Here is a 27143-nt window from a genome sequence, read left to right as displayed (position 1 = left end):
TTCACCTCTTTGGGGGGCGGAGGGAAAGGTGTGTCTTGTACTCCGAAAAATACGGTATATACAGATAGTCTTCGACTTACAACTGACCGCTAGAAGTGACAACGGTACCGAAAAAAGTGACTCATGACCTTACGACCCTGCAGCATCCCCCAGAGGGGGGTCCCGTGATTTACATTTGGAGGCTTCACAACCGACTCACGTGTATGACGGTTGCAAAGTCCAGGAGTCACATAATCCCCTTTGGCCACCTTCTGACAATAACGTCAGCGAGGAAACTAGATTCGCTGAACAAACGTGTTACTAATTTACCAACTGCAGCGATTCACTTAACAAATGTGGCCAAAAGAAGAAAAAAAAAAGAGTTGTAAAATGAGGCACATTCTGGGCTCAATTGCGGTTGTAAGTCGAGGACGACCTGTACCGTGTGAGCTCCCAAAATCGCGACGTTTGTGTGGAGGCCGCACTCTCCTCCTGAACTCAAGGACGCATTTTCCGCGCGCCCGCTTTCCTGCCACACAAACTGAACCAAAGGGCACCCCTGGCTTACCTGGGCTGGCGGGAAGAGAGTAGGAGTGCTCCAGACCCACAACGCCACTCCCGGGCAAGGGCGCGTTGGCACTGCTTTCCACTTTTAACAGATTGCTCGGTGGAGGGTCGGGGGGCTTACGGCGGAGAAGCGGCCGCCTTCTTTTAGCGCCCTGCGGAAGAGACAAGATAAACTTGGAGAAAGGTACCCGGCAAATCCAGCTGGCTGTGTCACACAGCTGCCAATGAAAGGCTTTTAGGATTCACTGAGAGAAAGAAACAGAAACAGATCCCACGTTATGGATATCATAGAATAACAGAGTTGGAAGGGACCATGGAGGTCTTCTAGTCCAACCCCCTGCTTAGGCAGGAAACCCAACACCACTTCAGACAAATGGATAGCCAACATCTTCTTAAAAACGTCCAATGTTGGAGCATTTACAACTTCTGGAGGCAACTTGTTCCACTGACTAATTGTTCTGTCAGGAAATTTCTCCTCAGTTCTAAGTTGCTTCTCTCCTTGATTAGTTTCCACCCATAGCTTGTCTTGCCTTGTGGTGCTTTGAAAAATAGATTGGCCCAGTGGTGGGATTCAATTTTTTTTTACTACCGGTTCTGTGGGCGTGGTTTGGTGGGCGTGGCAGGGGAAGGATACTGCAAAATCCCCATTACCTCCCGATCAGGAGGCAGAGAATAGATTGTGGCGGGGTCAGTCAGAGGTGGTATTTACCGCTTCTCCGAACTACTCAAAATTTCCGCTCCCGGTTCTCCAGAACTGGTCAGGACCTGCTGAGTACCACGTCTGGATCGGACCCTTCCTTTTTGTGGCAGCCCCTCAAATAATGGAACGCTGCTATTGTCACGATGTTAAAAAGTTTGCTAGGCCTGAACTGCCTAAACTGACATTCAAGAGTTAAACTAAGAAAGCTTTATTGCGCAGGTCATAAAACAAAAAGTTCTTATCTGAAAGTGATTTATTGCGCACGCGTTACACATTCCAAATTCCCTTCTTCTTTGTTCGGCTGCCAGCTTGGCAGACGTAGCTTTTATTATCAAAATGTAACAATTAGTTATTTTCTGTTTCATTTACCTTTTATTTTATTATTAAAGTTTGTTTATTAATTAGAATACTTTTGAAGACTTTTATTTTTCTCAATATCTCAAAAGATATGTGGAAGGGAATCAGCCACGGTCCATTGATCTCAGATTTCCCCAGGGCATTTTTTTCCCCTGACAGCTATCATGTCTCCCCTGGTCCTCCTTTTCATCAAACTAGACATACCCAGTTCCTGCAACCGTTCTCTATATGTTTCAGCCTCCAGTCCCCTCATCATCTTTGTTGGAAGACAATCATTTTTGGAAGACAAGGAGTAAAACAACTGATGCTTACTTTCAATAATGGGAGGGGGGGGAGAGAGAACCAGTCCCACCGGCTCTACTTTTACCTTCCTCTGTCGCTCAGGTATATTAAAAACAGTCGGAATCGCTTCCGGCTTGAGGTATCGCCGTCCGGAAGCCACATTTTCTAGGTAATCGGCCTCGCAAAAATGTTCTGAGCAAAGCACATGGTGACGTGTGGGAGTGAAATTCTTCCGCCGAATGTTCCAGACCCATTTTTTTAAGACGTCTTTTTTCCCCAGGGGAAACCTATAGGCAAATAACAACACAACAGGCGTAATAGCAAGAACGCTTAAGACAGGGGTGTCCAAACTTGGGAACTTTAGGATTTGTGGACTTCAACTCCCAGAATTCCCCAGCCAGTGTGGCTGGCTGGGGAATTCTGGGAATTGAAGTCCACAAGTCTTAAAGTTCCCAAGTTTGGACACCCCTGGCTTAAGACTTATATACCGCTTTGTAGTGCTTTACAGCCCTGTCTGAATGGTTTACAAGAGTTGGTCCAACAATCTGGGGCCTTATTTTACCGACCTCGGAAGGATGGAAGGCCGAGTCAACCTTGAGCCCAATCAGGATCGAACTGTTGGCAGTTGGCAGAATTAGCCTGCAGTACTGCATTCTAACCTCTGCAGCACCATGGCTCTTAATGATGAGGAGGGTAACATTAATGATGTCACAATAGTTTCACTAGTAACAACAATTAACAAGTTGTTGCTGGGTGCTGCTTACTGCTGTGAAAGGATGAAGGAAAGACCTTGGGGGATGAAGGGATACTGTCTAGGGAACAAACAGATAAGAGGCAGCGTAGCCCACAGCTGCAGAACAGGGGGAAAAAGAGGCTCAGAAGGGACCGCGCTAAGGCTCTAAAGCAGATAGTGGGAGAGGTGTATTACCGTATTTATCGGAGTATAAGACGCACCTTCCCCCCCCCCCCAAAAAAGAGCGTGGAAATGTTGGTTATATACCGAATATAGCCATTTTGGGCCTACCGAAGCCCTGCCCCCACCCCACCCCATTTTTGCAAAAAATGGGCCGTTTTTCACAAAACCGGAGGGGTTTTTGCCTTCCCTCAGCCTCCAGCAGCACTCTGCAGGCTTCAGCAGGGCTAGGGTAAGGCAAAAATACCCCCCATTTTTGTGGAAAATGGCTCGTTTTTCGCAAAAAAGGGGGCATTTTTGTCTTCCTCCAGCCCTGCTGAAGCCTGCAGAGTGCTGCTGGGGACTGAAGGAAGGCAAAAACTTTTCTTTTCTTACTTACCTCTTCAAAATCTTGATGCGTCTTATACACCAGTGCATCTTATAGTCCAAAAAATACGGTAAGTGGTACGGTTGGCCCTTATCTATATAAAACAGTTTTCCCCCTACAGCTTCTGCCTTGTTTAGCCGAAGCAAAATCTTAAGATTTCCTAAAGGTATTTTTTTCCTCCCCTCCAAATACTTCTCCAAATTTCCTATGTTTTACCCCCTTCAAGTTAAGGGGTCTTCGACTTACGACTGCAATTGAGCCCAACATTTCCGTTGTTAAGGGAGTCAATCGTTAAGTGAGCTTTGCCCCTTTTTACGACATTTTTTGCCACAGTTGTTAAGTGAATTGCCAGAACCTGTACATGATAGCACAATGCTACTATAACTGAAACTACGAGGACATGTCCTACATGTCCCTTGCTCAACGCTGCCAGGACACTTAATGACTGGACATTAAAGAAGGCCTATCTATCTGTCTGTGGCTGGTTTCATTCTCTGGATAACAACTACATGGCTGAAAGCCTATATACTCTGAAAAATACGGTAATTGGAGGGGTGTATTTTTGTTTTTAACTTTCCTGCCAGAGATTCTCAGTCATCCCAGGTCAGGGTTGTCCAAAGGTGCTTTTTTTTTCAAGAGGCAACTGGACTTTCTGGTTTTTTTCTTTGAAAACGTTTTGCTTCTCATCCAAGAAGCTTCTTCAGCTCTGACTGGACGGTGGGGACTGGATCCATCCTTCCATTCCCCACCATCCAGTCAGAGCTGAAGAAGCTTCTTGGATGAGAAGCAAAACGTCTTGAGAAAAAAAAAACCACCCCAGAAAGTCCAATTGCCTTTTGAAAAAAGCCCCTTCAGGACATCTACATGGCTGACTTCATCTAATGTCACACCCTCACCAGTCTGGCAGGACAAGCAGCTGTACATATAAGCAGGCAACAAATGTCACCCTCTCTCACATTGATGTTACCTAAGTCACGAAATATCATATCTCAAGACTTAAAATGGGCACCTAACATCAAAAACGTCATCAAAAAAGCACAACAAAGAATGTTCTTTCTGCGCCAACTCAGGAAGCTCAAACTGCCCAAAGAGCTGCTGATTCTGTTCTACAGAGGAATTATTGAGTCTGTCAGCTGCAACTCCATAACTGTCTGGTTTGGCTCTACAAAATAATGCATAGCCCCACATATATTATGACAAGAGAGAAACAATACAGTCTAATTCAGATGTATACATGTACATTGCAAGAAAAACGAATCTTGCGAGGTTACCAGACGGATGGCCCAGGGAACAAAACTGTCACAGAATCTGGTAGTCCTGCTAGAAATACTTTAAAACCTCCTCCCAGAGGGGAGCAACAGAAACAGACCATGAAGTGGGTGTATGAGATCTCTAACAATGCTTCGAGCTCTAAGCTCATAGCATTTATAAGCAGCATCCTGAATGACAGGAAGCAAGCTTCCTATAAAATCTTCTCCACTGTCCTTACCACTCTCTGTATGGACTTTCTATCTGAGGCACGGCTGCCCCCAAACCAAACAGGGATGCAGTTTGGAAGGAGGTTTGACTTACCTGTGAAAGGAGATATTATTGCCCAGTGAAAATTTGTTATTGCAGTTTATTGCGCAGCATGATTTCACCATGACTGTCTCTCTATCCCACGAACTGTGGAAGGGAAAAGAAGAGGAGCTAATCAAACCTGGCAGAGACCCAGGCCCCAAAGCAACTTCCCTCCCTCTGATAAATTCCCCCAATAAACCCACCCCCAAATCTGTTAGCATCTTCCTGTTCAAGCTTTGTGCCATGATTTTCCTGCATTTCTTACCAACCTTGAAGGGGGGGGGGGGGAGGAAACAATAAACAATTGGAGATCATTAAATAGATTTCACATTTTGAGAAAAAGGTAGCCATTGTGTTACCTGGGGGGGTCAAAGGTCAGTCACCAGGTGTATTCTTTTTCTTTCAGAGATCAAAGGAAACCTACAGAGAAAAGAAAGAGGAAAAAAAGACTTCAGATTTTGCAACGGGACCAGGTTCATATATTCTGCATGATTTAGGATGAACAAAGCACTTGCCTGTGTAAAGGAGGCTACTTCTCCCCCACTCCATTAAAACTAATTGCAACTAATTGTTGTAGTGTAACAATTAAAAGTCATATGCTGCTAAATATTTTAAGTCTTTTTCCTAGAAATATTTCCTTAAAATATTTAGCAGCATATGACTTTTAATTGTTACACTACACTGACTTTTAATTGTGTGTGTGTGTGTGGGTGGGGTCACCTAGAACAAAAACCAATAATTGATAATTAAATGAAGAAAGAAAGCCCCTTAGTGTGTCAAACAGCAGATTAAGAACATCAAATGTCACACCACTTTGCAGCTTAGCATAAATTAAGAATTGAAGCCCAGAAAGCAATTTTTAAAAAGGGATGGACTCCAACTCCCAGAATTCCCCACCCAGCTTGGCGTGCTGAAGAACCCTGGGAGTTGAAGTCTACAAGTATTACAGCGGCCAAATTTCAAGACCCCTGATCTGTAGTATTTCTGAACCCTGGCAGCTTCTGAAAAGGCTGGACTCCAACTCCCAGAATTCCCCACCCAGCATGGCATGCTGAGGGACCCTGGGAGTTGAAGTCCACCCTTCTTAAAAGCGGCCACGGTTCAGAAACGCTGCTTTGGAGACCGGCTGCGGGCTCTGCTTGGCTCACCTCCTCCGTCTCTCGACGTTGGCCACCCGAACCATCCAATTCCTCCCTTAACTGCCGAGAGGCGGCATTTGAACCCAGGATCCTCAGCCTTTGCTGCTCCCTTCTCCGAGCCTCTCCTCCTACGGGCACAGCCGCTTTTTTCAAGCCTCCGCTCGTTTCTCCCTCCGCGCACCAGCAACCAAACGCCACTTCTCAAGCAGGCAAATCCGGACTGGGAAAGTGCGCCGGAGAATGTCTTCCCCCTTTTGCGTCCACCCGCTAAATCCTTCCTCCACTTCCTCCGCCGCTTTTCTCCTCTCTAGCCGCTTCCCTCGCTCTCTTGAGCCTTGCAGGACCCGATGCACGATCAAGCAGGGGTTTAAAAAGGGAGGGAGAGAGAGAGATGTAGGTAGGTAGGTAGATAGATATAGATTAGAGATAGGTAGGTAGGTAAATAAATAGATATAGATTAGATATAGATATAGATATACAGATAGACAGATATAGATTAGATATATATAAAATAGATATAGATTAGATATAGAGATATAGGTAGGTAGGTAGATATAGATTAGATAGATATAAAATAGATATAGATTAGATATAGATATATAGAGATATAGGTAGGTAGGTAGGTAGGTAGGTAGGTAGGTAGATATAGTAATAATAATAATAATAATAATAATAATAAATATTTATTTCTTAGCCGCATCCTCTCCCGAAGGACTCGGGGCGGCGTACAATGAAACATATGAAATAAATATGTGGACAAAACAAACATATAACAGACATATACCGAGACACACACAAGGAGGAGGTCGGCTGATAAATAAAAACAATTAAAATACAGTATTTAAAAACCCCAAGATAATTAAATATAATTAAAATACCCAGTTAAAAACCCGTCAGGAGCAATATGGTTAGATCAAAGTTGAGCCAGGCCAGCTGCTTGGAATAGGTGGGTCTTAAGCTTAATACGAAAGGAGCGGAGGTCAGAGGTATTCCTAATATCCGGAGGGAGGTCATTCCACAGGGCTGGGCCCGCCACAGAGAAGGCTCTACTCCTAGGCGCCGCCCCCCGACACTGTCTAGTGGACGGCACCTGGAGGAGGCCCTCTCTGTGCAAGCGAATTGGTCGCAGGGATGTATGGGGCAGAATACGATCCCGCAAGTAACTAGGTCCTAAGCCATGGAGCGCTTTAAAGATTGTTATCAAAACCTTGAAACGCACCCGATAGACCACAGGAAGCCAGTGCAGCTCGCGCAGGAACGGTGTCACATGGGAGTACCTAGTACTCCCCATAATTACCCGCGCGGCTGCGTTCTGGACCAACTGTAGCCTCCGGGTGCATTTCAAGGGAAGCCCCATGTAGAGAGCGTTACAGTAGTCCAAGTGAGACGTCACCAGCGCATGAGTGACTGTGCGTAAGGCGTCCCGGTCCAGTAGGGGGCGCAATTGGCGCACCAGGCGAACCTGGTGGAACGCCCCCCTTGCCACGGCTGTCACATGGTCATCCATGGACAGCCGGGCATCCAGGAGGACGCCCAAATTGCGCGCCCGCTCCACGGGGGCAAGTTGAATGCCCCCAATGGCCAATGATGGAATTAATTGGCTGAACCGGGGAGCTGGTACCCACAGCCACTCCGTCTTGGAAGGGTTGAGCTTGAGTCGGTTGTCATCCATCCAGATCCGTATGGCTTCCACACACCGGGACATCACTTTGATGGCCTCGTTGGGGTGGTTCGGGGTGGAAAAGTACAGCTGAGTATCATCAGCGTACAGATGGTATCCCACCCCGAAACCACGGATGATCTCACCCAGCGGCTTCATATATGTGTTGAACAGGAGTGGCGAGAGGACCGACCCCTGTGGCACCCCACAAGTAAGGGGGCGTAGGGTCGACCTCTCTTCTCCTGCCAACACACGCTGCGTCCGGTCAGAGAGGTAGGAGCCGAACCACCGCAAAACGGTGCCCCGGACCCCCAACCCCTCCAGCCGGCGCAGCAGGATACCATGGTCGATGGTATCAAAAGCCGCCGAGAGGTCTAATAGGACCAGGATAGAGGAACAACCTCTATCTCTGGCCCTCCAGAGATCATCCACCAACGCGACCAAGGCCGTCTCCGTGCTGTGACCGGGGCGGAAGCCGGACTGGCGCGGGTCTAGATAATCATTTTCCTCCAGATGTCGTGGAAACTGGTAGGCCACCACACTCTCTACAACCTTCGCCAAAAAGGGAAGGTTGGAGACAGGACGATAATTGGCCAGCTCCAAAGGGTCCAGGGAAGGCTTCTTGAGCAAGGGTCTCACCACCGCCTCTTTCAAGGCGGCCGGGAGAGACCCCTCGCTCAGCGAAGCATTCACTAGGCCCAGGAGCCAGTCTCGTGTAACCTCCCAGGATGCCAGTACAAGCCAGGAGGGGCACGGGTCCAATAAACATGTGGTGGGTCGCAGTCGTCCACACAATCTGTCCAAATCCTCAATGGCAACCAAGTCAAACTCCTCCCAGATCGATTCCTCAAGACTCGCCATGGACGTCTCCATTGGATCACTGACAGGAACCCAATCTCTCCGGATTTGAGCGATTTTATCCTGCAGATATTTACCAAATTCCTCTGCCCTGCCCTGTAGGGGGGCCTCCCGCGGCCTCTGAAACAAGAGGGAGCGGGACACCCGAAACAGGGCGGCAGGGCGGTTCTCCGCGGATGCAATGAGAGTGGCACAATATTGGCGTTTGGCCACTCTCAATGCCACAAGGTACGTCCTTAAATGGGCTCATGCCTGTGTTCGATCAAATTCGGAGCGAGAGGATCTCCAACGACTCTCTAGACGTCTCTTGCGGCATTTCATCACCCTCAGCTCCTCGGTAAACCAAGGGGCTAGGGTGGATCGTTGCCGCCGGAGAGGCCACAAAGGCGCCACCCGGTTCAAGGCCCCGGTAGTTGCATTATTCCACGCAACTACCAGGTCCTCTACCCGGGGGCGGGTCAAGGTTACAGGAGGTGGCCCAAGCTCCGTCTGGAACCTATCAGGTTCCATCAGGCGCCTGGGGCGGAACCATCTGGAACTTTCCGGTTCCGCCTCCCCGCAGCGGGAGGTAGCACCAGGGAAGTCAAGACGAAGGAGTGAGTGATCTGACCATGACAGGGGAGTGATGGTTAAGTCCCCTCCTCCCAGATCACTCAGCCACTGGCCAGAGACAAAAACAAGGTCCAGAGTGTGTCCTCCCTCGTGTGTTGGGCCCTGAATCATTTGAGTCAGGTCCATGGCTGTCATGAAAGCCATGAACTCCCGAACCCCCTCTGATGCTTCTCCCATCGATGGCAGGTTAAAATCCCCCATCACTAAAAGTTTTGGGGTCTCAACCGCCACCGATGCGATCAGCTCGAGGAGTTCGGGCAGGGCCGCTGATGTATAGCGAGGAGCCAGGTATACTATCAGCAGGCCCAACTGTCTCCCAGGCCCCCATTTCACAACAAGGGATTCACATCCGGACGTCTGTGGCACAGTAGACTCCCTTGGCTCTAAGTCCTCCCGAATAATTGCTGCCACCCCGCCGCCCCTTCCCTGGGCCCGGGGCTGGTGAAATGCTCGGTAGCCTGGTGGGCACATTTCCACGAGGGGAAGACCTCCCTCGTGGCCCAACCAGGTCTCCGTTATTCCCGCGAGGTCCGGCTCCCCCTCTAAAATTAGATCGTGAATGAGGGGGGCCTTGTTAACAACGGACCTCGCATTGCATAACAACAGCCTCAGGCCTTGGGTCTGTAACTCTTGACCACCTAGAACGCGGGGGTTGGTACAAGCGACCGGGTGTAACCAGCAACCACGGTCTCCCAACCGACTGTAAGTTCTTAAACTGTCCTCGTATCTGCCCCTCCCTGCGACCGTTGGAATTAAAGAGCCCTGTATAGGAATGGTGTCCTCCCCCTCCTCCTCCCTTCCGCCCCTTCTGCTCGCGACCACACCTGGGGGCCCGGCTCTCACATCGTTCCTGATCTGACCCACCCGCCCCACAACCCCTGAGACCCCACCCCTACAAATTTTTAAAAAACAACTGACTAAAAACCCCCTGAGTCTCCGCTTCCTCCACCTCTCGGGATTAATAAATCCGTCATCAAGGTGGGCCCTCGAAAGGGTGGAGGGCCACACCTGCGAGAGGGGGGACTCTCGCAGTAGGATCAGGTCTGACCTTAAATACATAAAGTGTTAAAAGAGTTCGTCATCGGGGCTTAGGGTCTGTGCTGAAGATGTCATAATCCAGTAAAAATTTGAAGAGCATGGTTGCAGCAAAACAGAATAGTCCAGTCATTAGACTTAGATGGGGGGGTGATGGTAATAGGTTGGTTAGATGACAATCAAGAGGTGGGGGCGGTGGGTGGTAGGTGGCAAATGGCAAGGGGTAGTTGGACTGTAGTTGGAATAGGCAGGGGGCAGATGGTCAATCAGCAGTGAATCATATAGGGTAGGAAGAAGTCCTCTAGGGCTAAAGCAGATGGAATCCGGGGCAGTTGTTAATAAATAGTCAGCAGGGGGGGGTAGGTGGGGTGCAGTCAAGTGCACGATGACAAGGGCCTCCTGGCAATCCACCAACAAAGCTCCCCCCCCCCAGTCTCTATACAGCCTCCTGAATCATAGTCGTAGTCCTATTCCTACCAGGTCCTAGGCTAGATTAGATATAGATAGATGATATAGATTAGATATATCTAGATTAGATATAGATAGATGATAGATATAGGTAGGTAGATATAGATTAGATATAGATAAATATAGATAGATATAGGTAGGTAGATATAGATTAGATAGATATAAGATAGATATAGATTAGATATAGAGATATAGAGATATACAGGTAGGTAGATAGATATAGATTAGATATAGATATGGGTAGTGTTGGAAGGTTTCAAATCTTCCTTTGCTAGGTAGGTAGATATAGATTAGATATAGATTAGATAGATATAAGCTATAGATTAGATATAGAGATAATAGAGATATAGGTAGGTAGGTAGGTAGGTAGGTAGATATAGATAGATATAGGTAGGTAGATATAGATTAGATATAGATTAGATAGATATGATATAGATTAAATATAGATTAGATAGATATAAAATAGATATAGATTAGATATAGAGATAATAGAGATATAGGTAGGTAGGTAGATATAGATAGATATAGGTAGGTAGATATAGATTAGATATAGATTAGATAGATATAAGATAGATATAGATTAGATATAGAGATATATAGAGATATAGGTAGGTAGGTAGGTATAGATTAGATATAGATTAGATAGTTATAAAATAGACATAGATTAGATATAGATATATAGAGATATAGGTAGGCAGGTAAGTAGATATAGATTAGATATAGATATAGATTAGATATAGATAGATATAGATAGGTAGATATAGATTAGATATAGATTAGATAGATATAGATTAGATATAGAGATATAGGTAGGTAGGTAGAGATTAGATATAGATAGATATATGATATATAGATATAGGTAGGTAGATATAAATTAGATATAGACAGATAGATATAGATATATAGAGATAGAGGTATATAGATTAGGTAGGTAGGTAGATAGATAAATAGATAGATAGATAGACAGATAGATAATTCCAACGTGGTCAGTGGGGGAAGCTGGATTTGCTTAACGACTACATGATTCACTTAACAATTACATGATTCACTTAGCAGCCATGGTAAAAAAAAGGGGGGGAGGGGTTGTACTATCACTTAATAACTGCCTTGCTTAGCAATAGACATTCTGTCCCGTTTCTCCTCTTGTCTAAATGGCAAATGGTAATAATTCACTGACTTTTGAGTACGTTGCTCTTTAAAAAGCTGGACAAGATCACACCTAATTATGATTTGGATGAGGGACCACTAGGAAAGTCTTAAGGCTAGGGATCAGATTGGATAGGAGGGAAGTACATCCTAGAAGATAGTGCCCACCAACTGGATGTTTCCATAAAATTGGCAGGAGCTTAGCTTGACTCAATGGAGACATTCTCATTTGCCTTGCATGGACTCACCTTTGGCCGATTCTCCAAACAGGGCCAGATCTGATTGTCTTCCAAGCTTTTGGACACATGTTGGAGCCGATCTTGAGATAATTCTCTCTCTAGGGTCCTAGTGACACCCATATTGGTTCCTTGACTGGAAAGTTGAGTACGGTTGGAGGAACTGGGTATGTCTAGTTTAGTGAAAAGAAGGACTAAGGGTGACCTAATAGAAATATTGATATTTGAAGGCCTACCACAAAGAAGATGGGGGTCAACCTATTCTCCAAAGCACCAGAAGGCAGGACAAGAAACAATGGATGGGAACTAATTGAGAAGCAACTTAGAACTAAGGAGAAATTTCCTGACAGTGAGAACAATTAAATCAGTGGAACGGATTGCCCTTCAGACGTTGTGGGTGCGCCATTACTGGAGGTTATAAAGAAGAAATTGGACAGCCACTTGTCCGGAATGGTATAAGGTTTCCTGCTTGAGCAGAAGGCTGGACTAAAAGACCTCCAATGTCCCTTCCAGCTCTATTCTGACTCCTGTCTACAACCACATGCTCCATGAATTTGGAAACCCATCTCAAACGAAGAGCAATTTTGCCTTGCTTTAGGTTCTTTTAATGCAGCGTTTCTCATCCTTGGAAATTTTTAACATGCTGGCTGTGGAATTCTGGGAACTGAAGTCAAACACATGTTAAAGCTGTTTAGGTGTGTAGAGAGGTACCTTTATTCATTATTAAGACAAGTTCTGTTTTTCTCTCTCTCTAAAGAAGATCTCCAAGATCCCCTCCAGCTCTGTTATGTACCATGTAACAGAATGTGAATAATCCAGGAGAAAGTGAATGGCAATACCATTTCAGTTATTTTTGAAGAAAACATGCTTCTTGACTGATCTCGAGAAGCTTAAGCACAGTTGGGTTACTTGGACAGGAGATCATTAAGAAAAATATTCAAGAGAGACCTTAGAAGCAAGGAGTTGCTAAGAGAAGTCCATACAGATTTGATTAAGAAGATGTTTAGAATAGTTCCACAAATGGCAGAAGATATGAGATTGTTTTGTTACTGGAAAGATACAGGTTGATAGATGGAAGAGTATAATTTAAAACTAGCTAAACCTAGTGAAATTTAGTGACAATAGGTATAGTTAAATAAAAAATTGATAATGATAGTAATGTATACAATGTGTAGTGTTATGATAAGTAATAATTGGATATTGAACGATACCCGTGAAGGGAAGGCTAGAAATCCTTTTGGATTATATATACAATACAATACAATAGTAGAGTTGGAAGGGACCTTGGAGGTCTTCTAGTCCAACCCCCTGCCTAGGCAGGAAACCCTATACCGTTTCAGACAAATAGCTATCCAACATCTTCTTAAAGACTTCCAGTGTTGGGGCATTCACAACTTCTGGAGGCAAGCTGTTCCACTGATTAATTGTTCTCACTGTCAGGAAATTTCTCCTCAGTTCTAAGTTGCTTCTCTCCTTGATTAGTTTCCACCCATTGCTTCTTGTTCTACCCTCAGGTGCTTTGGAGAATAGTTTGACTCCCTCTTCTTTGTGGCAACCTCTGAGATATTGGAATAATGCTATCATGTCTCCCCTAGTCCTTCTTTCTCTTAAGCTAAACATACCCAGTTCCTGCAACCGTTCTTCATATGTTTTAGTCTCCAGTCCCCTAATCATCTTTGTTGCTCTTCTCTGCACTCTTTCTAGAGTCTCCACATCTTTTTTACATCGTGGCGACCAGAACTGAATGCAGTATTCCAAGTGTGGCCTTACCAAGGCATTATAAAGTGGTATTAACACTTCACGTGATCTTGATTCTATCCCTCTGTTGATGCAGCCTAGAACTGTGTTGGCTTTTTTGGCAGCTGTTGCACACTGCTGGCTCATATTTAAATGGTTGTCCACTAGGACTCCAAGATCCCTTTCACAGTTACTACTACTGAGTAAGGTATCACCTATACTGTACCTGTGCATTCCGTTTTTGTTGCCTAAATGTAGAACCTTACTCTTTTCACCATTGAATTTCATTTTATTAGATAGTGCCCAATGTTCAAGTTTGTCAAGATCCTTCTGTATCTTAAGCCTATCTTCTGGAGTGTTGGCTATTCCTGCCAGCTTGGTATCATCTGCAAATTTGATGAGTTCCCCATTTATTCCCTCATCCAAATCATTGATGAAGATGTTGAAGAGTACTGGGCCTAAAACAGAGCCTTGGGGTACTCCACTGCATACTTCCCTCCATGTAGATGCAGTTCCATTGAGAACTACACGTTGAGTGCGGTTGGTCAGCCAGTTACCAATCCATCTGGTGGTGATGCTGTCTAACCCACATTCTTCTACTTTATCTAGTAGTAGGTTATGGTCTACCTTATATAAAGGTTAATAATAATAATAACAACAGCAAAAGAACTATATATATATGGGTACAATATAAGGAAGCTGGATGTAAATTGTAAACAGTAAATTGTAAATTGTAAACAGTGATTTGGAAAGGAGGATTAGAAAATTTTGTTATTAAATATTATGGCTGTTTAGCTAGAATATAAGGATTTAGTGTTAATGAAGGATCTTATAAATAAGTAAATGAAATGCCAGTATGTGGTTATGTACTAAATTTTGGTATATTTTATGATGAAGGACATTTAAACAATCATAGTCAAATAAAAGTGGAAGTATGATTATGGTAATATGTATAAACATCTGAGTTAAGATACTACAGTTAATATGAATTATACTTGATGACAGTGGAAGAAATGCACAAAAGCCTTTTGTAACCAACTGATACACTTTCTACAGTATGTAAAGAAGGAGGATCTTTATGTTTGTTTTGAAAATTAAAAAAAATGAAAAAAAGAGAAAAATATTCAAGCTGTCAACTATAAGTGTTTCTCCATCATCAACCTTAGCAAGTTCAAATGGTGTGGACTTCAATTCCCAGAATTCCCAACTCCCAGAAGCTAGCTGGAGAATTCTGGGGATTGAAGCCTGCACAACATAAAAAGTTGCGAAGGTTGGGGAACATTGGCCTAGAGAGGTTGAAAACTGTGTACCAGGTGAGAAGCTCACTCTTCCATAATGCTGCCTGGAAACAGTGCAGGCATGGCCATAAGGGCACCAAAACTTCAATTGGTCTCAATTATTTGGTGTGGTTTTTGCATGATTGACCTGGTGCGCGGTTGTCCAGTTCCTGCCTATTTACATTGAAGCCACTCATCAATGCTCACAAATGCTTTCCATAGAGTAGAGGTAGGTAGGCAATTATGGCCCCTTTACGACCTACGGACTTCAACTCCCAGAATTCCTGTGCCAGCTGTAGTTGTCCCACTCCCGCCATAGAGATAAAAAAAAAATAGCGGTGCAATGTAGACCCTCACTTCCAGCTCTCCTATGACTTCATTTCTATTCTACAGGAAAAGGTGCAAGCCGGCTGTCTCGGTGCCCAGGCGTTATTTCGAGCAGGATCTCGGAATATGGCCCTCTCCCATCGATCCTGGCTGCTACCCACCTTGGCAGGGGCCGATGGGATCGGAGTCCAACCACCCTCTTATTTTTGAGTTTCATTTGTCTCCCTTGCTTTAGCATTTTCAACTCCCTGGGTTTATTTACCTAGATAGTACAGGATCACCGTTTTAGTGCTCGATTCACTCTTTGAAAAAATCAAAACAGCGCTGACCGCGGTACTATCTTTAGTTGAAAGCGAATTGATTGCAAACGCGTTTCCTTTCCACCGTTTCATCCGAAGTAAGAGCGGTTTTCCAGCCCCGCCCTCCCGGGTAGCTGAGAAATGAAGCGTCATGAATTTATGTAATCCCAGAGATTTAAATTGCCAAAAAAAAAAGAGGGCGCCTTTCGGACTCAGCGCGCGCTCAATTCGTCGATCCTTGATTCGGAGGCGGATCGAAAGGTTTAGCGAAAGCGGTGGGTAGAGCGGGCGGTACCACTTCAGACCCGCCGGTGGGGGTCACCGCTTTTATCCCAAGCTCTTGCAACGTTACGCTTTCACCCCTTAGAAAGCCAGCACGGCTGTTTAAACTCTTTAAAATCTCCCCGCAGCGTGTCTGGGCTACCACAGGGCCAGCCAGATTTTTTTTTTAAAAAAAAGCCCCCCCCTTTCCTCGAAGTGGAACAAGCTACGTCACCATCTTCGCCCCTCCCCTCCTCCGAGCGGAGCAAACCATGTCACCATCTTCGCGGGGGGGGGGAAGGCGCTTAGACGGAGAGAAGAGAGGAAATCCCGGGTTTGGATCGGCCTTTGGCCTTTCGGGATAAACCAAAAAATCCGGCCCGGCGGGGGTGGGGGGAAGATCGTATCCTTTTTGAACGGCGGGATCTTCTTCCTGGGTTGTGTTATTTTTTAATCCGCGATCGTGTGAAAGCGCCCTCTCGCGTGTCGCCCGCTTGCAAAGAAAGGGAAGAAAGGAGGCGGCAGGGCGAAAAAGGAGAAGCGGTGAGTTTGCTTGGAAAGAAAAGCCGGAAGCCCGAGGGGTCGGAAGGCGAAGGCGGCGCGTTGCCCAGGCGCGCACGGAGCCCGGGGCTGGCTGACAACGCGCATCTCCGGGCGGGGAGGAAACACGCATCTCTCTCTCTCTCAACCGTAGACTTATGCAAAAGGCTAGAAGGGAGAGCACCCATTGTCTGAAGCGGGGAACGCTTTGCAATTGCGCGGGGAGCCATCTTGGTTTGTTCCTTCCCTCCCCCTCCTTGCTTTTTATTTATTTATATTTATTTTCTTCCTCCCTCGGGCGCGCAAATGCAAACTCTCAGCCACGGAGGGGGGGAAATAGGGATGGGGGTGGAAAGACCCCAATACAATTTGGCCCTAACTGAGGATGGGATAATAAGCCCCCAGCAGCCCATCCAACTGGGGCGCGTGGGTGGAGTGATACATATTTGCCCTGAGGATGGTCTTATTATTATTATTCGATATGTATATTGATGTATATATAAAAAATCCGGACGACACGTGTATCGCAGCAAACCGATGCGTGCGTTACTCTCCTCTTCTTCCCCCCTCCCTCCCCCGTTTTGTAGCGCCGCTCCGAATTATCGCAAGTCCGAGGTTCGAAGGAGGAGAGAGGTGGGGGGGGGGTCCTTGGTGCTTCTCTGAGCTTGCTTGTTTTCTTGCAGACGTCTCACGACCCACACTAGGTAACATCATCAGGGCTGGTAGGCAAGTGGGGTTTGCTTGTCAATTTATATTCTGGGGATTTGCCCAATGACGGGGTCCTTGGTGCTTCTCTGAGCTTGCTTTCTTGCAGACGTCTCACAACCCACACTAGGTAACGTCATCAGGACTGGTAGGCAAGTAAGGTTTGCTTGTCAATTTATACTCTGGGGACTTGCCCAATCTGGGTGAGTCTTAGAGATTCTTTGGTTGGGTTGTTTTGCTGTTGGCTTCTTTGGCAGTTTCTTAACCAGGGTACGTTTATGCCACCCACCCACCCACAAGTCCCCAGAATATAAACTGATAGCAACACCACTCCTTACTAGCACTGATGTTGCCACTGGAGATTCTCAGTCATCCCAGGTCACGGTTGTCCCAAGGCTGTCTTTTTTTTTTCCTTCCCCAAGAGGCAACTGGACTTTCTGGTTTTTCTTTGGAGACGTTTCATTTCTCACGCAAGAAGCTTGTTCGACTCTGCGGAAGGAGCTGAAGAAGCTTCTTGGATGAGAACTGAAACACCTTCAGAGAAAAAAAACACAGAAAGTCCAGTTGCCTCTTGAAAAAGTCCAGCTTCCTCTTGAAAAAAATCACCTTTGGGATAGCATTGATGTCGTTACCTAATGTGGTCATGAAACGTCTGCAAAAAACAAGCAAGCTCAAGAGAACACCAAGGACCCCCTCATTGGCTAAATTAGGCCATCTTAGGCTTTTTAAAATTGTTCTTGTTGTTGCTGCTACGATAAATTAGCTGGGCGCTTAGAAAGGCACAAGATTTCAACCCATTTTAAATGATTTCTCCCCCCCCCCCCATGTACATATATCCATCCGAACTAAACTGTTGTTTCTCTGTGTCGTATCATATATGTGTGGGCATATGCATAATTGTGTATGGATGTATGTATATTTATTTTGTCATGATGTAGTGTATATTGGAGGTATGTGCTGTATGTAACCCATTTCATTTTAATGTACGCTGGTTCGTGTACACTCAGACTGACAATAAAGTAAGGCTAAGGGTTATCTTACTGGACTAATTTGGCTAGGTGATGTGCATGCATTTGGCATTCTTAATGCAAAGTGGATGGGATGAAGCAAAAAAAGGACTCTGGAGTATTTTCTACAACCACCCTATGCTTTGGCCCATGGCTTCATACAGAGAGAAGGCCAAGAAAACACGGAGTTTTTTGCCTGCCCATTTGCTTATATTGTTGGGAAAGTTGATTGTTGAAAAAGATCGTGTGAGAAGGCCGGAATGTGGCTTGCTTGTTGGGGCCTCGGGAATCCAGCCATGGCTTCCTGAAACCGGGTTTCACATGAGTGCCGGGAGTAGTTCTGTGCAGCGACCTCTTTATTTTTCCCAGTTCTCTGAGCTTTGCCTCTTGGTTGGATGGCTTTTGTTGTTTATTGCTTGGAAACTCAAGCTGCCGTGGGTGTCAAATCGGCTATTGTGATGCTCGGGAAAGGAACCCCAGATTGTGTGTTTGTGTGGAGGGAGAGAGAGAGAGAATTGGGAACGGAAAGGAAAATTAATTGCAACAATTAGGCGAAGTTTTCTTGTCCCTTTTTCCAGTGATGGCTCGCTGACACCTTTCAATACTACAAAAAAAAAATGTTAGTGTCCCTTTCACAGACAAGATGATTGTGAATTTCTATTAAGTGAACAATTGGGAGAGGAGGGAGCCCTCTATTGAAAAAAAAAAGCTGATGGTTTTTCAATAGTTTTCCGTTCCCCATCGGAGCAGGGGAAGGTTTAATATGACGCACATCTTTGACATGGTTACACAAGAGGTGTGTTTGTGTGCGCGCGATGCAGCCACTTCCAAGTCTAATTTGAAACGTGTGCGTTTAAGGTATCCTTCTAGATTTTTTACCTCTATGGCTGCATGGCATGGTTTTTATTTCTTAGGAGGACTCCTTTATAGCGTGTATTTTCGCTTGTGAGCTTGATAAATTCCGACTCGTTGGGCAAAGTTTGCTCGGCTAAATTAACGTTCAGATTTCTCCCGAGTAAGATTATATTTCTCTATGCTGTGACCTCAGATGATGGCAGTAGAAGAGGCAATTTGATCCAACTTTCTGCCTAAGAAAACGGACCTCTCTCACAAATAGCATATATGTAAACCAGTTAATTTGTTTTTTTTTTTCTTTACTCCAACTTTTACTCCACCAGCCCAGTTCCATCTAACTATAAAATTTCACCGACCAAGACAAACCATGAAATTTTACAAGGCTGCCAGGAGAGGCGAGGAAGGGATATACAGTAGATTGTTTTTTTTTCAAAACAAAACTTTTCTTACCCAGCAAGCCATGCTTGGCTTCAAACAGTTGCATTTGGGTTTATTTGGAAAACACAGCCATTGCTCTAATAGCGGATGTGACTTGGGTTACCCTGTTAAGTCATTGCCGGCTGTTGGAAAAAATATCCATCTGGTTCAGTTTCCAGTGGGGAGAAAGACACTGGAAACATGGAGGTTGATTGGAAAGATGGGGGACACGGCCACATGGGTTTGAGATCCTGGACAGCTGACCACCTGGTTTGATGAGTACATGGATTTTTATATAGTTTGTTCTACATCGTTTTGTAATTTAGAGGTTTGTTTTGTATATTTTGTTATTTGATTTTAATTGGCCTTAATTAGCAATGAGTTGGGGTTTTTAAAAATCTTGTTTAAGAAATATAATTCATTCCTTGGGGTTTTAATACTGTCTTGAATGGATGACCAAATCTGCATTTCTAAAAGTTGGGCCCTTAAGTTTCTACTTGGGACAGAGAGCGGGGTTTCTGTCTTTAGAAACATGTTTCTCCTTTAGGGGAAATGTAGCATTCTGCCTTTTTAATATTTCCTTTAAAAATTCCATTCTTCTAAGAGGGGTGGGTGCTAACTTTCTACACTACTTTATTTCTGAGGATATTATATGGTTTTAAGAATACAGAAGCTGTGTTTTCGCTTACCCCATTGAAAATAAGAGTGTTGTGTAAATCCAGGAAGTCCTTAAAATAATCAGTGAATATAGAGTACATTACTGTGCTCTCAGGCCAAGGGATTTGTTTATTATATTTAATTTTGTGTCTTATTTTTTCTTCTAGTTTTCTTTGGGCTTTTTTTTTCAGATTCCTCTATTTATTGTTGTTAGTTGCGAAGTTGTGTCTGACCCATTGTGACCGCATGGACAAGGTTCCTCCAGGCCTTCCTGTCCTCTACCATCCTCTGGAGTCCATTTAAGCTCACGCCGACTGCTTCGGTGACTCCATCCAGCCACCTCATTCTCTATCATCCCCTTCTTCTTTTGCCCTACATCGGTCCCAGCATTAGGCTCTTCTCCAGTGAGTCCTTCCTGCTCATTAAGCGGCCAAAGTATTTGAGTTTCATCTTCAGGATCTGCCCTTCTAAAGAGCAGTCAGGGTTGATCTCCTCTAGGACTGACCGGTTTGATCCCCTTGCAGTCCAATCTTGGAGCCCAGGAAAATAAAATATGTCACCACCTCCCTTTCTTCCCCATCTATTTGCCAGGAATTGAGAGGACCGGATGCCATGATCCACCACTTAAAGTTAATGGTTGACGGACTTCAAAAAAGCTATCCTCACAGTTACGACTATTGCACCCTCTTCTTGGTCACACAATCGTATGTTGGGTGCCTGGCAGTTGCCTCACATTTATGACTGCTGGCACTATCCCGCAGACATGTGACTGATTTGCAACATTTTTTTTGCTCTTTTCCAGGAGAATTTTTTTAAAAAAATGCCCAGTTAGATATGTTGGATCCACTGAACAATCATGTGGCTTGCTTAACAACCCTGTGATTGGCTTAGCGCTGGAGCAACTCGCTTTATGACCATGGTAAAAACAACCGTAGAATCATGTCAGGTCACGTGGTACCTTGACCTTTGACCGCAGCAACTTATTGATTGAAATTCTGGGCTCTGTGGTCGGATGTCAAGGATTACCTGCACAGGTAGTCCTCAACGTACGACGGCAACCAAGGCCAATATTTATGTTGCTCCGTGAGACATTTGTGAGTTTTCCCCATTTTACAACTTTTATTGTGGCATTTGTGAAGTGAATCACTGCAGTTGTTACCTTAGTAACATGGCTATTAAGTGAATCTGCTTTCCCCATTGACTTTACTTGTCAGAAGGTCGTAAAAGGGGATCGCATGTTCCCAGGACACTGCAACAGTCATAAACGTGAGTCAGCTGTCAAGCCTCTGAATGTAAATCACGTAACCATGGGGATGCTGAAACGGTCATAAGTTTGAAAAAACAATCATCACTCACTTTTTTCAGTGCCATTGTAACTTTGAAGCATTACAAGGAGCAATGGGTGGAAACTAATCAAGGAGAGAAGCAACTTAGAACTGAGGAGAAACTTCCTGACAGTGAGAACAATTAATCAGTGGAACAGAAATTGCCTGCAGAAGTTGTGAATGCCCCAACACTGGAAGTCTTTAAGAAGATGCTGGATAGCCATTTGTCTGAAACGGTGTAGGGTTTCCTGCCTAGGCAGGGGGTTGGACTAGAAGACCTCCAAGGTCCCTTCCAACTCTGCTATTGCTATTGTATTGAAGGCTCACTAAGTGAACCTAAGTGATTATCTGTATTGCCTTTCTAGGAATCTGAATTGGAGTCGAGCTCTGATCCACAACGCTGTATTTCATCTTTTCTAGTGCAGGGGTCGGCAACCTTAAACACACAAAAGAGCCACAAAGGCCCTAACCGGAAGCCCACCGTTCAATTCTAGAGCTGACCTGAAATCCAGTTTTCCTACCATAGAGTCTCCTTCTGGCATGCCCTCATCCCCCCCCCAAAAAAACCCCAGAAGCTCCTCTCAAAATTGTGCTGCCAACTAGTGACAAGGAGCCACAGCAGAGGGTTGAAAGAGGGGGGTGCTGACCCTCCATGCAGGGGGTGCTGACCCCCGCTCTAGATAATCTTACATTTCTTCAACTTCCGACGTTGGACTGAGCAAGGGATTGCCATAAATCAGGGGTGTCCAAACTTGGGAACTTTAAGACTTGTGGACTTCAACTCCCAGAATTCTGGGAGTTGAAGTCCACAAGTCTTAAAGTTCCCAAGTTTGGACACCCCTGCCATAAATGGACTCTTGAGGTCTCTTCTAATTCTGTCATCCTCAGCCCGCCTGGAAATAAGCGGAATAGAAATCATAAATCCTTTACCTGCAATTATCCATCAGGGATGAAAACGGGTGGGAATTGTGTTAACCTTTGTTTATCTCTTCTAGGTATTGCGGGGAAATATTCTTCTTCCCCTTGTTGGCTTAGTTGGCGATGTCTAAGAAAACAAAGAGATGAACTGTCAAAGTCCTAGAGAGGCAGCAGCTGGTCGCCTTAAATACACTTTAGTGCTGGGCTGATCCCCAAGTTTGATGTGGGTGAGCTTTGTTGAGAAACGAACATGCTACCCGGAAGAGCTGTCTTGGGGGGAGATTTCCAGCTGTTTCATTTGTGATTTCAAAGCATCCAGCTGCTGGATTTTACACAGGATAGTAACAGAAAAATCAGACCGATTTGGCTCGATCCCACAAGGGATTCCAGGACAAACATGGCAAGTTGCTGCTCGGTAGCCAACTGCAAAAACCGCCGGTGGCATGGATCCCGTGTCACCTTTCACAGGTAAGTGAGCGAGCGAGTGAATCTTCCTTCATCCCATTAGTGTCACCATTTTATTCCACTTCTGCATATGCTGGCAGGTGGGAGGGGATGTAAACGGGGAGCAGTAAAGATGCAGCAGGAGCGGGCCCCGTTTGTGGCCACTCTAGCCTCCTGTCTCTGTGTCTGGAGGCCAGCATGGAGAATAAACCTAGTCTGGATTTAGTTAAAATACACCATTGTGATTTTGGTAAGCGAAGCAAGGATAACCCATTATCAAATTGTTAAGTGAGAATAGAGAAGGCTGTGTTTGAACTGGATAGCGGTACTCCTCGACTTACGGCCACAATTGAGCCCAAAATTTACGCTGCTAAGTGAGACATTTGTAAAGTGAGCTTTGCCCCACATTGCAACTTCTCTTGCCAGATTTGTTAAATGAATCACTGCAGTTGTTAAATTAGTAAAACGGTGGTTAAGTGAATCCTGCTTCCCCGTCGACTTTGCTTGTCAGAAGGTCGCAAAAGGAGAACACATGACACCCCCCCTCCAGGACACTGCAACCGTCATACATGTGAGTCAGTTGCCAAGCATCTGAATGTAAATCACGTAACCATGGGATGATGCAGCCATCCTAAATGTGAAACAAAACGGTCATATGTCAATTTTTTCAGTGCCGTTGTAAATTTGAACGGACGCTAAACGAACGGTTGTAAGTCGAGGGCTCCCTGTAATGGGGAGGTGATTGGTGGATTGACTGATTTGATTTGATTTCTACAGCCACCCATTTCAACCAGCAACTTTAATTTCATGGTTAATTTCATTGTTCCTTTTTATGTGTCCTACCGTGAAAATTTCCCTTCTTCTCTTTCAATTTTAATGAAACCCTCTAAATTGTTCGGCTCGGCTTCATTTTTGCACAGAAGAGTGAAAAGTGATTGGTCCTCGGAGATTATCTGGAAACTTCCATTTTGCCCCTCCAGATGTTCTGACCCAGGCTTCCTGAGAAAGCATAAATCACAAACGTAGTCTCCCAAAACCCTCTTTTATTTAGACGGCTGTGAATTATGATCATTCACAGCCCGTAATGATTCACAAACATACTGTGAAGATTCCGACAGATGTCTGCTCGAGTTGACACAGTCTTTCAGGGTAATGTTGATAAGCACCTACCTTTATCTCCTTTGAAATGCTGCCAGAGACCAAATTATAATAATAATAATAATAAGTTTGAATTTATTAGCCGCTCCCTTTCCAAGTAGGACTCGGGGCGGCGTACAATGGGGCATATAAAACATAGAGAATATACAAAAACACATAGGCATACATACAAAACATACATACGCATACACGGACACGGACTCGGAGGAGGTAACAATTTACATCATATAGATAGTTAAAAAACCAGCATTAAAATACCCCAATTGTAAGAACCCAATATACAATTAAAATTTAACGTTTAAAATACAATTTAAAAACAGTTAGGAGGAATAAGAAAAATTACGATTGAGCCAGGCCAGATAATTGAAAGAGGTGGGTCTTCAGCTGTACACGGAAGGAGCGGAGATCGGAAGTAATCCTGATGTCACGGGGGAGGTCATTCCACAGGGCTGGGCCCATCACAGAGAAGGCTCTGCTCCTGGGTGTCGCCCCCCGGCACTGTTTGGCGGACGGCACCCGGAGAAGTCCCTCTCTGTGTGAGCGAATTGGTCGTAGGGATGTGTGGGGCAGGATGCGATCCTGCATGTAACTAGGCCCTGTGCCATGAAGCGCTTTAAAGATCATAATCAAAACCTTGAAACGCACTCGGTAGACCACAGGAAGCCAGTGCAGCTCGCGCAGGAGAGGTGTTACAGGGGAGTATCTAGTCCTCCCCATAATCACCCGCGCGGCCGCATTCTGGACCAACTGTAGTCTCCGAGTGCATCTCAAGGGAAGCCCCATGTAGAGAGCATTGCAGTAATCCAGGCGAGACGTCACTAGCGCATGGGTGACTGTGCGTAGGGCATCCCGGTCCAATAAGGGGCGCAATTGGCGCATCAGGCGAACCTGATGGAACGCCCCCCTCGCCACAGCTGTCACATGGTCATCCATGGACAGCCGGGCATCTAGGAGGACGCCCAAATTGCGCACCTGTTCCATGGGGGCTAGTTGGACGCCCCCAATGGCCAGAGATGGAAGCACCTCATTGAACCGGGAGGCCGGAAGCCACAGCCACTCCGTCTTGGAAGGGTTGAGTTTTAGTCGGTTGCCATCCATCCAGACCCGTACGGCCTCCAGACACCGGGACATCATTTCGACGGCCTCATTGGGGTGGTTCGGGGTGGAAATGTATAGCTGAGTATCATCAGCATACAGATGATATCCCACCCCAAAACCACGGATGATCTCGCCCAGCGGTTTCATATATGTGTTGAACAGGAGAGGCGAGAGCACCGATCCCTGTGGCACTCCACATGTGAGTAACCTCCGGGTCGAACTCTGCTCCCCTGCCAACACACGTTGCGTCCGATCAGAGAGGTAGGAGCCAAACCACCGTAAAACGGTGCCCCTGACTCCCAACCCCTCTAGCCGGTGCAACAGGATACCATGGTCGATGGTATCGAACGCCGCCGAGAGATCTAATAGGACCAGGATAGAGGAACAACCCCTATCTCTGGCCCTCCAGAGATCATCCACCAATGCGACCAAGGCCGTCTCCGTGCTGTGCCCGGGTCGGAAGCCGGACTGGCACGGGTCTAGATAATCATTTTCCTCCAGGTGACGAGGGAACTGCTGTACCACCACACTCTCTACAACCTTCGCTAAAAAAGGAAGGTTGGAGACTGGACGATAATTGACTAGGTCCATTGGGTCCAGGGAAGGCTTCTTGAGCAAGGGCCTCACCACCGCCTCTTTCAAGGCGGCCGGTAGAGACCCCTCACCCAACGAGGCGTTCACCAGGCCCAGGAGCCAGTCGCGCGTAACCTCCCAGGATGCCAGTACAAGCCAGGAGGGACACGGGTCCAATAAACATGTGGTGGGTCGCAGACGTCCACGCAACCTGTCCAAATCCTCGATGGCAACCGAGTCAAACTCCTCCCAAAGCGGTCCCTCAAGACTCGCCACGGGCGTCTCTACTGGACCACTGAAAGGGGCCCATCCCGTCCGGATTTGAGCGACTTTGTCCTGTAGATATTTCCCAAACTCCTCTGCTCTGCCCTGAAGTGGGGCTTCCCGTGGTCTCTCAGACAAGAGGGAACGAGTCACCCGAAACAGGGCAGCAGGGCGGTTATCTGCAGACGCAATAAGAGCGGCACAATGTTGACGTTTGGCCGCTCTTAATGCCACAAGGTACGTCTTCAAATATGCTCGTACCTGTGCTCGGTCAAATTCGGAACGGGAGGATCTCCAACGACTCTCTAGGCGTCTCTTGTGGCGTTTCATCACCCTTAGCTCCTCGGTAAACCAAGGTGCCAGGGTGGTTCGTCGCCGCAGGAGAGGCCGCAAAGGCGCCACCCGGTCTAGGGCCCCGGTAGTAGCACTATTCCATGCGTCTACCAGGTCCTCCACCCGGGGGCGGGTCAGGTCCACAGGAGGTGGCCCAAGTTCCGTCTGGAACCTATCTGGTTCCATCAGGCGCTTGGGGCGGAACCATCTAATACCTTCCAGTTCCGCCTCCTCGCGGCGGGGGGTAGCACCAGGGAAGTCCAGCCGGAGAAGTGAGTGATCCGACCATGACAGGGGAATAATGTCTAGGACCCCTATTCCCAGATCACTCGTCCACTGGCCAGAAACAAAAACAAGGTCCAGGGTGTGGCCTCCCTCGTGAGTAGGGCCCTGAATTAACTGGGTCAGGTCCATGGCTGTCATGGAAGCCATGAACTCCCGCACCCCCTCAGACGCTTCTCCCATCGACGGCAGGTTAAAATCCCCCATCACCAAAAGTTTGGGGGTCTCAACCGCCACCGATGAGATCAGCTCCAGGAGTTCGGGCAGGGCCGCTGACGTATAGCGAGGAGCCAGGTATACTATCAGCAGGCCCAACTGCCTCCCTGGGCCCCATCTCACGACGAGGGACTCACACCCGGATGTCTGCGGCACAGTGAACTCTCTCGGCTCTAAGTCTTCCCGGATAATCACAGCTACCCCACCGCCCCTTCCCTGGGCCCGAGGCTGGTGAAATGCTCGATAACCTGGTGGGCACATTTCCACAAGGGGTAGACCTCCCTCGTGGCCCAACCAGGTCTCGGTTATTCCGGCGAGGTCCGGCTCCCCCTCCAAAATTAGATCGTGGATGAGGGGGGCCTTATTGACAACGGACCTCGCGTTGCATAACAGCAGTCTCAGGCCTTGGGTCTGTGGGTCCTGACCACCTAGTATGCAGGGGTTGGTGCAAACGACCGGGAATGACCAAAAGCCCCGGTCTCCCAACCGACTACGCGCTCTTAAGTTGTCCTCACACCTGCCCCTCCCCACGACTGTTGGTATTAAGGAGCCCTGAACAGGAATGCTGTCT

At 46.4% G+C, this 27143-nt stretch overlaps 2 protein-coding genes across 9 annotated transcripts in view; one reads left to right on the top strand and one right to left on the bottom strand.

Annotated features, from left to right (window-relative positions):
• The window catches only part of LOC309397320 (uncharacterized protein), a 38827-nt gene extending 32621 nt beyond the window's left edge, over positions 1-6206 (bottom strand). The window contains exons 1-5 of one of the 2 annotated variants that reach the window (XM_081963234.1): positions 5874-6206; positions 5085-5145; positions 4738-4830; positions 1971-2172; positions 548-698 (exon numbers count right to left, since the gene is read on the bottom strand). In XM_081963234.1, the coding sequence (XP_081819360.1) occupies positions 548-698; positions 1971-2172; positions 4738-4808 (424 nt within the window). In that variant the 5' untranslated portion in view covers positions 4809-4830; positions 5085-5145; positions 5874-6206. The remainder of the gene's footprint in view (positions 1-547; positions 699-1970; positions 2173-4737; positions 4831-5084; positions 5146-5873) is intronic. The other variant, XM_081963235.1, reaches the window with a different exon arrangement.
• A 9891-nt stretch (positions 6207-16097) lies between these two features.
• Positions 16098-27143, top strand: part of LOC309397331 (uncharacterized protein) — a 40521-nt gene continuing 29475 nt past the window's right edge. For 3 of the 7 annotated variants that reach the window (XM_081963261.1, XM_081963255.1, XM_081963256.1), the window contains exons 1-2: positions 16098-16323; positions 22282-22672. In XM_081963261.1, the coding sequence (XP_081819387.1) occupies positions 22602-22672 (71 nt within the window). In that variant the 5' untranslated portion in view covers positions 16098-16323; positions 22282-22601. Of the gene's footprint in view, positions 16324-16345; positions 16555-18375; positions 18891-18926; positions 19048-19244; positions 19633-22281; positions 22673-27143 lie in introns of those variants that run through there. The other 4 variants (XM_081963257.1, XM_081963258.1, XM_081963259.1 and 1 more) reach the window with 4 other exon arrangements.

Source organism: Natrix helvetica (assembly GCF_964273705.1).
Source record: "Natrix helvetica genome assembly, chromosome: 1".
In the NCBI taxonomy this organism is placed as follows: Eukaryota; Metazoa; Chordata; class Lepidosauria; order Squamata; family Natricidae; genus Natrix; species Natrix helvetica.
This window is presented reverse-complemented; position numbering and strand designations above follow the sequence as displayed.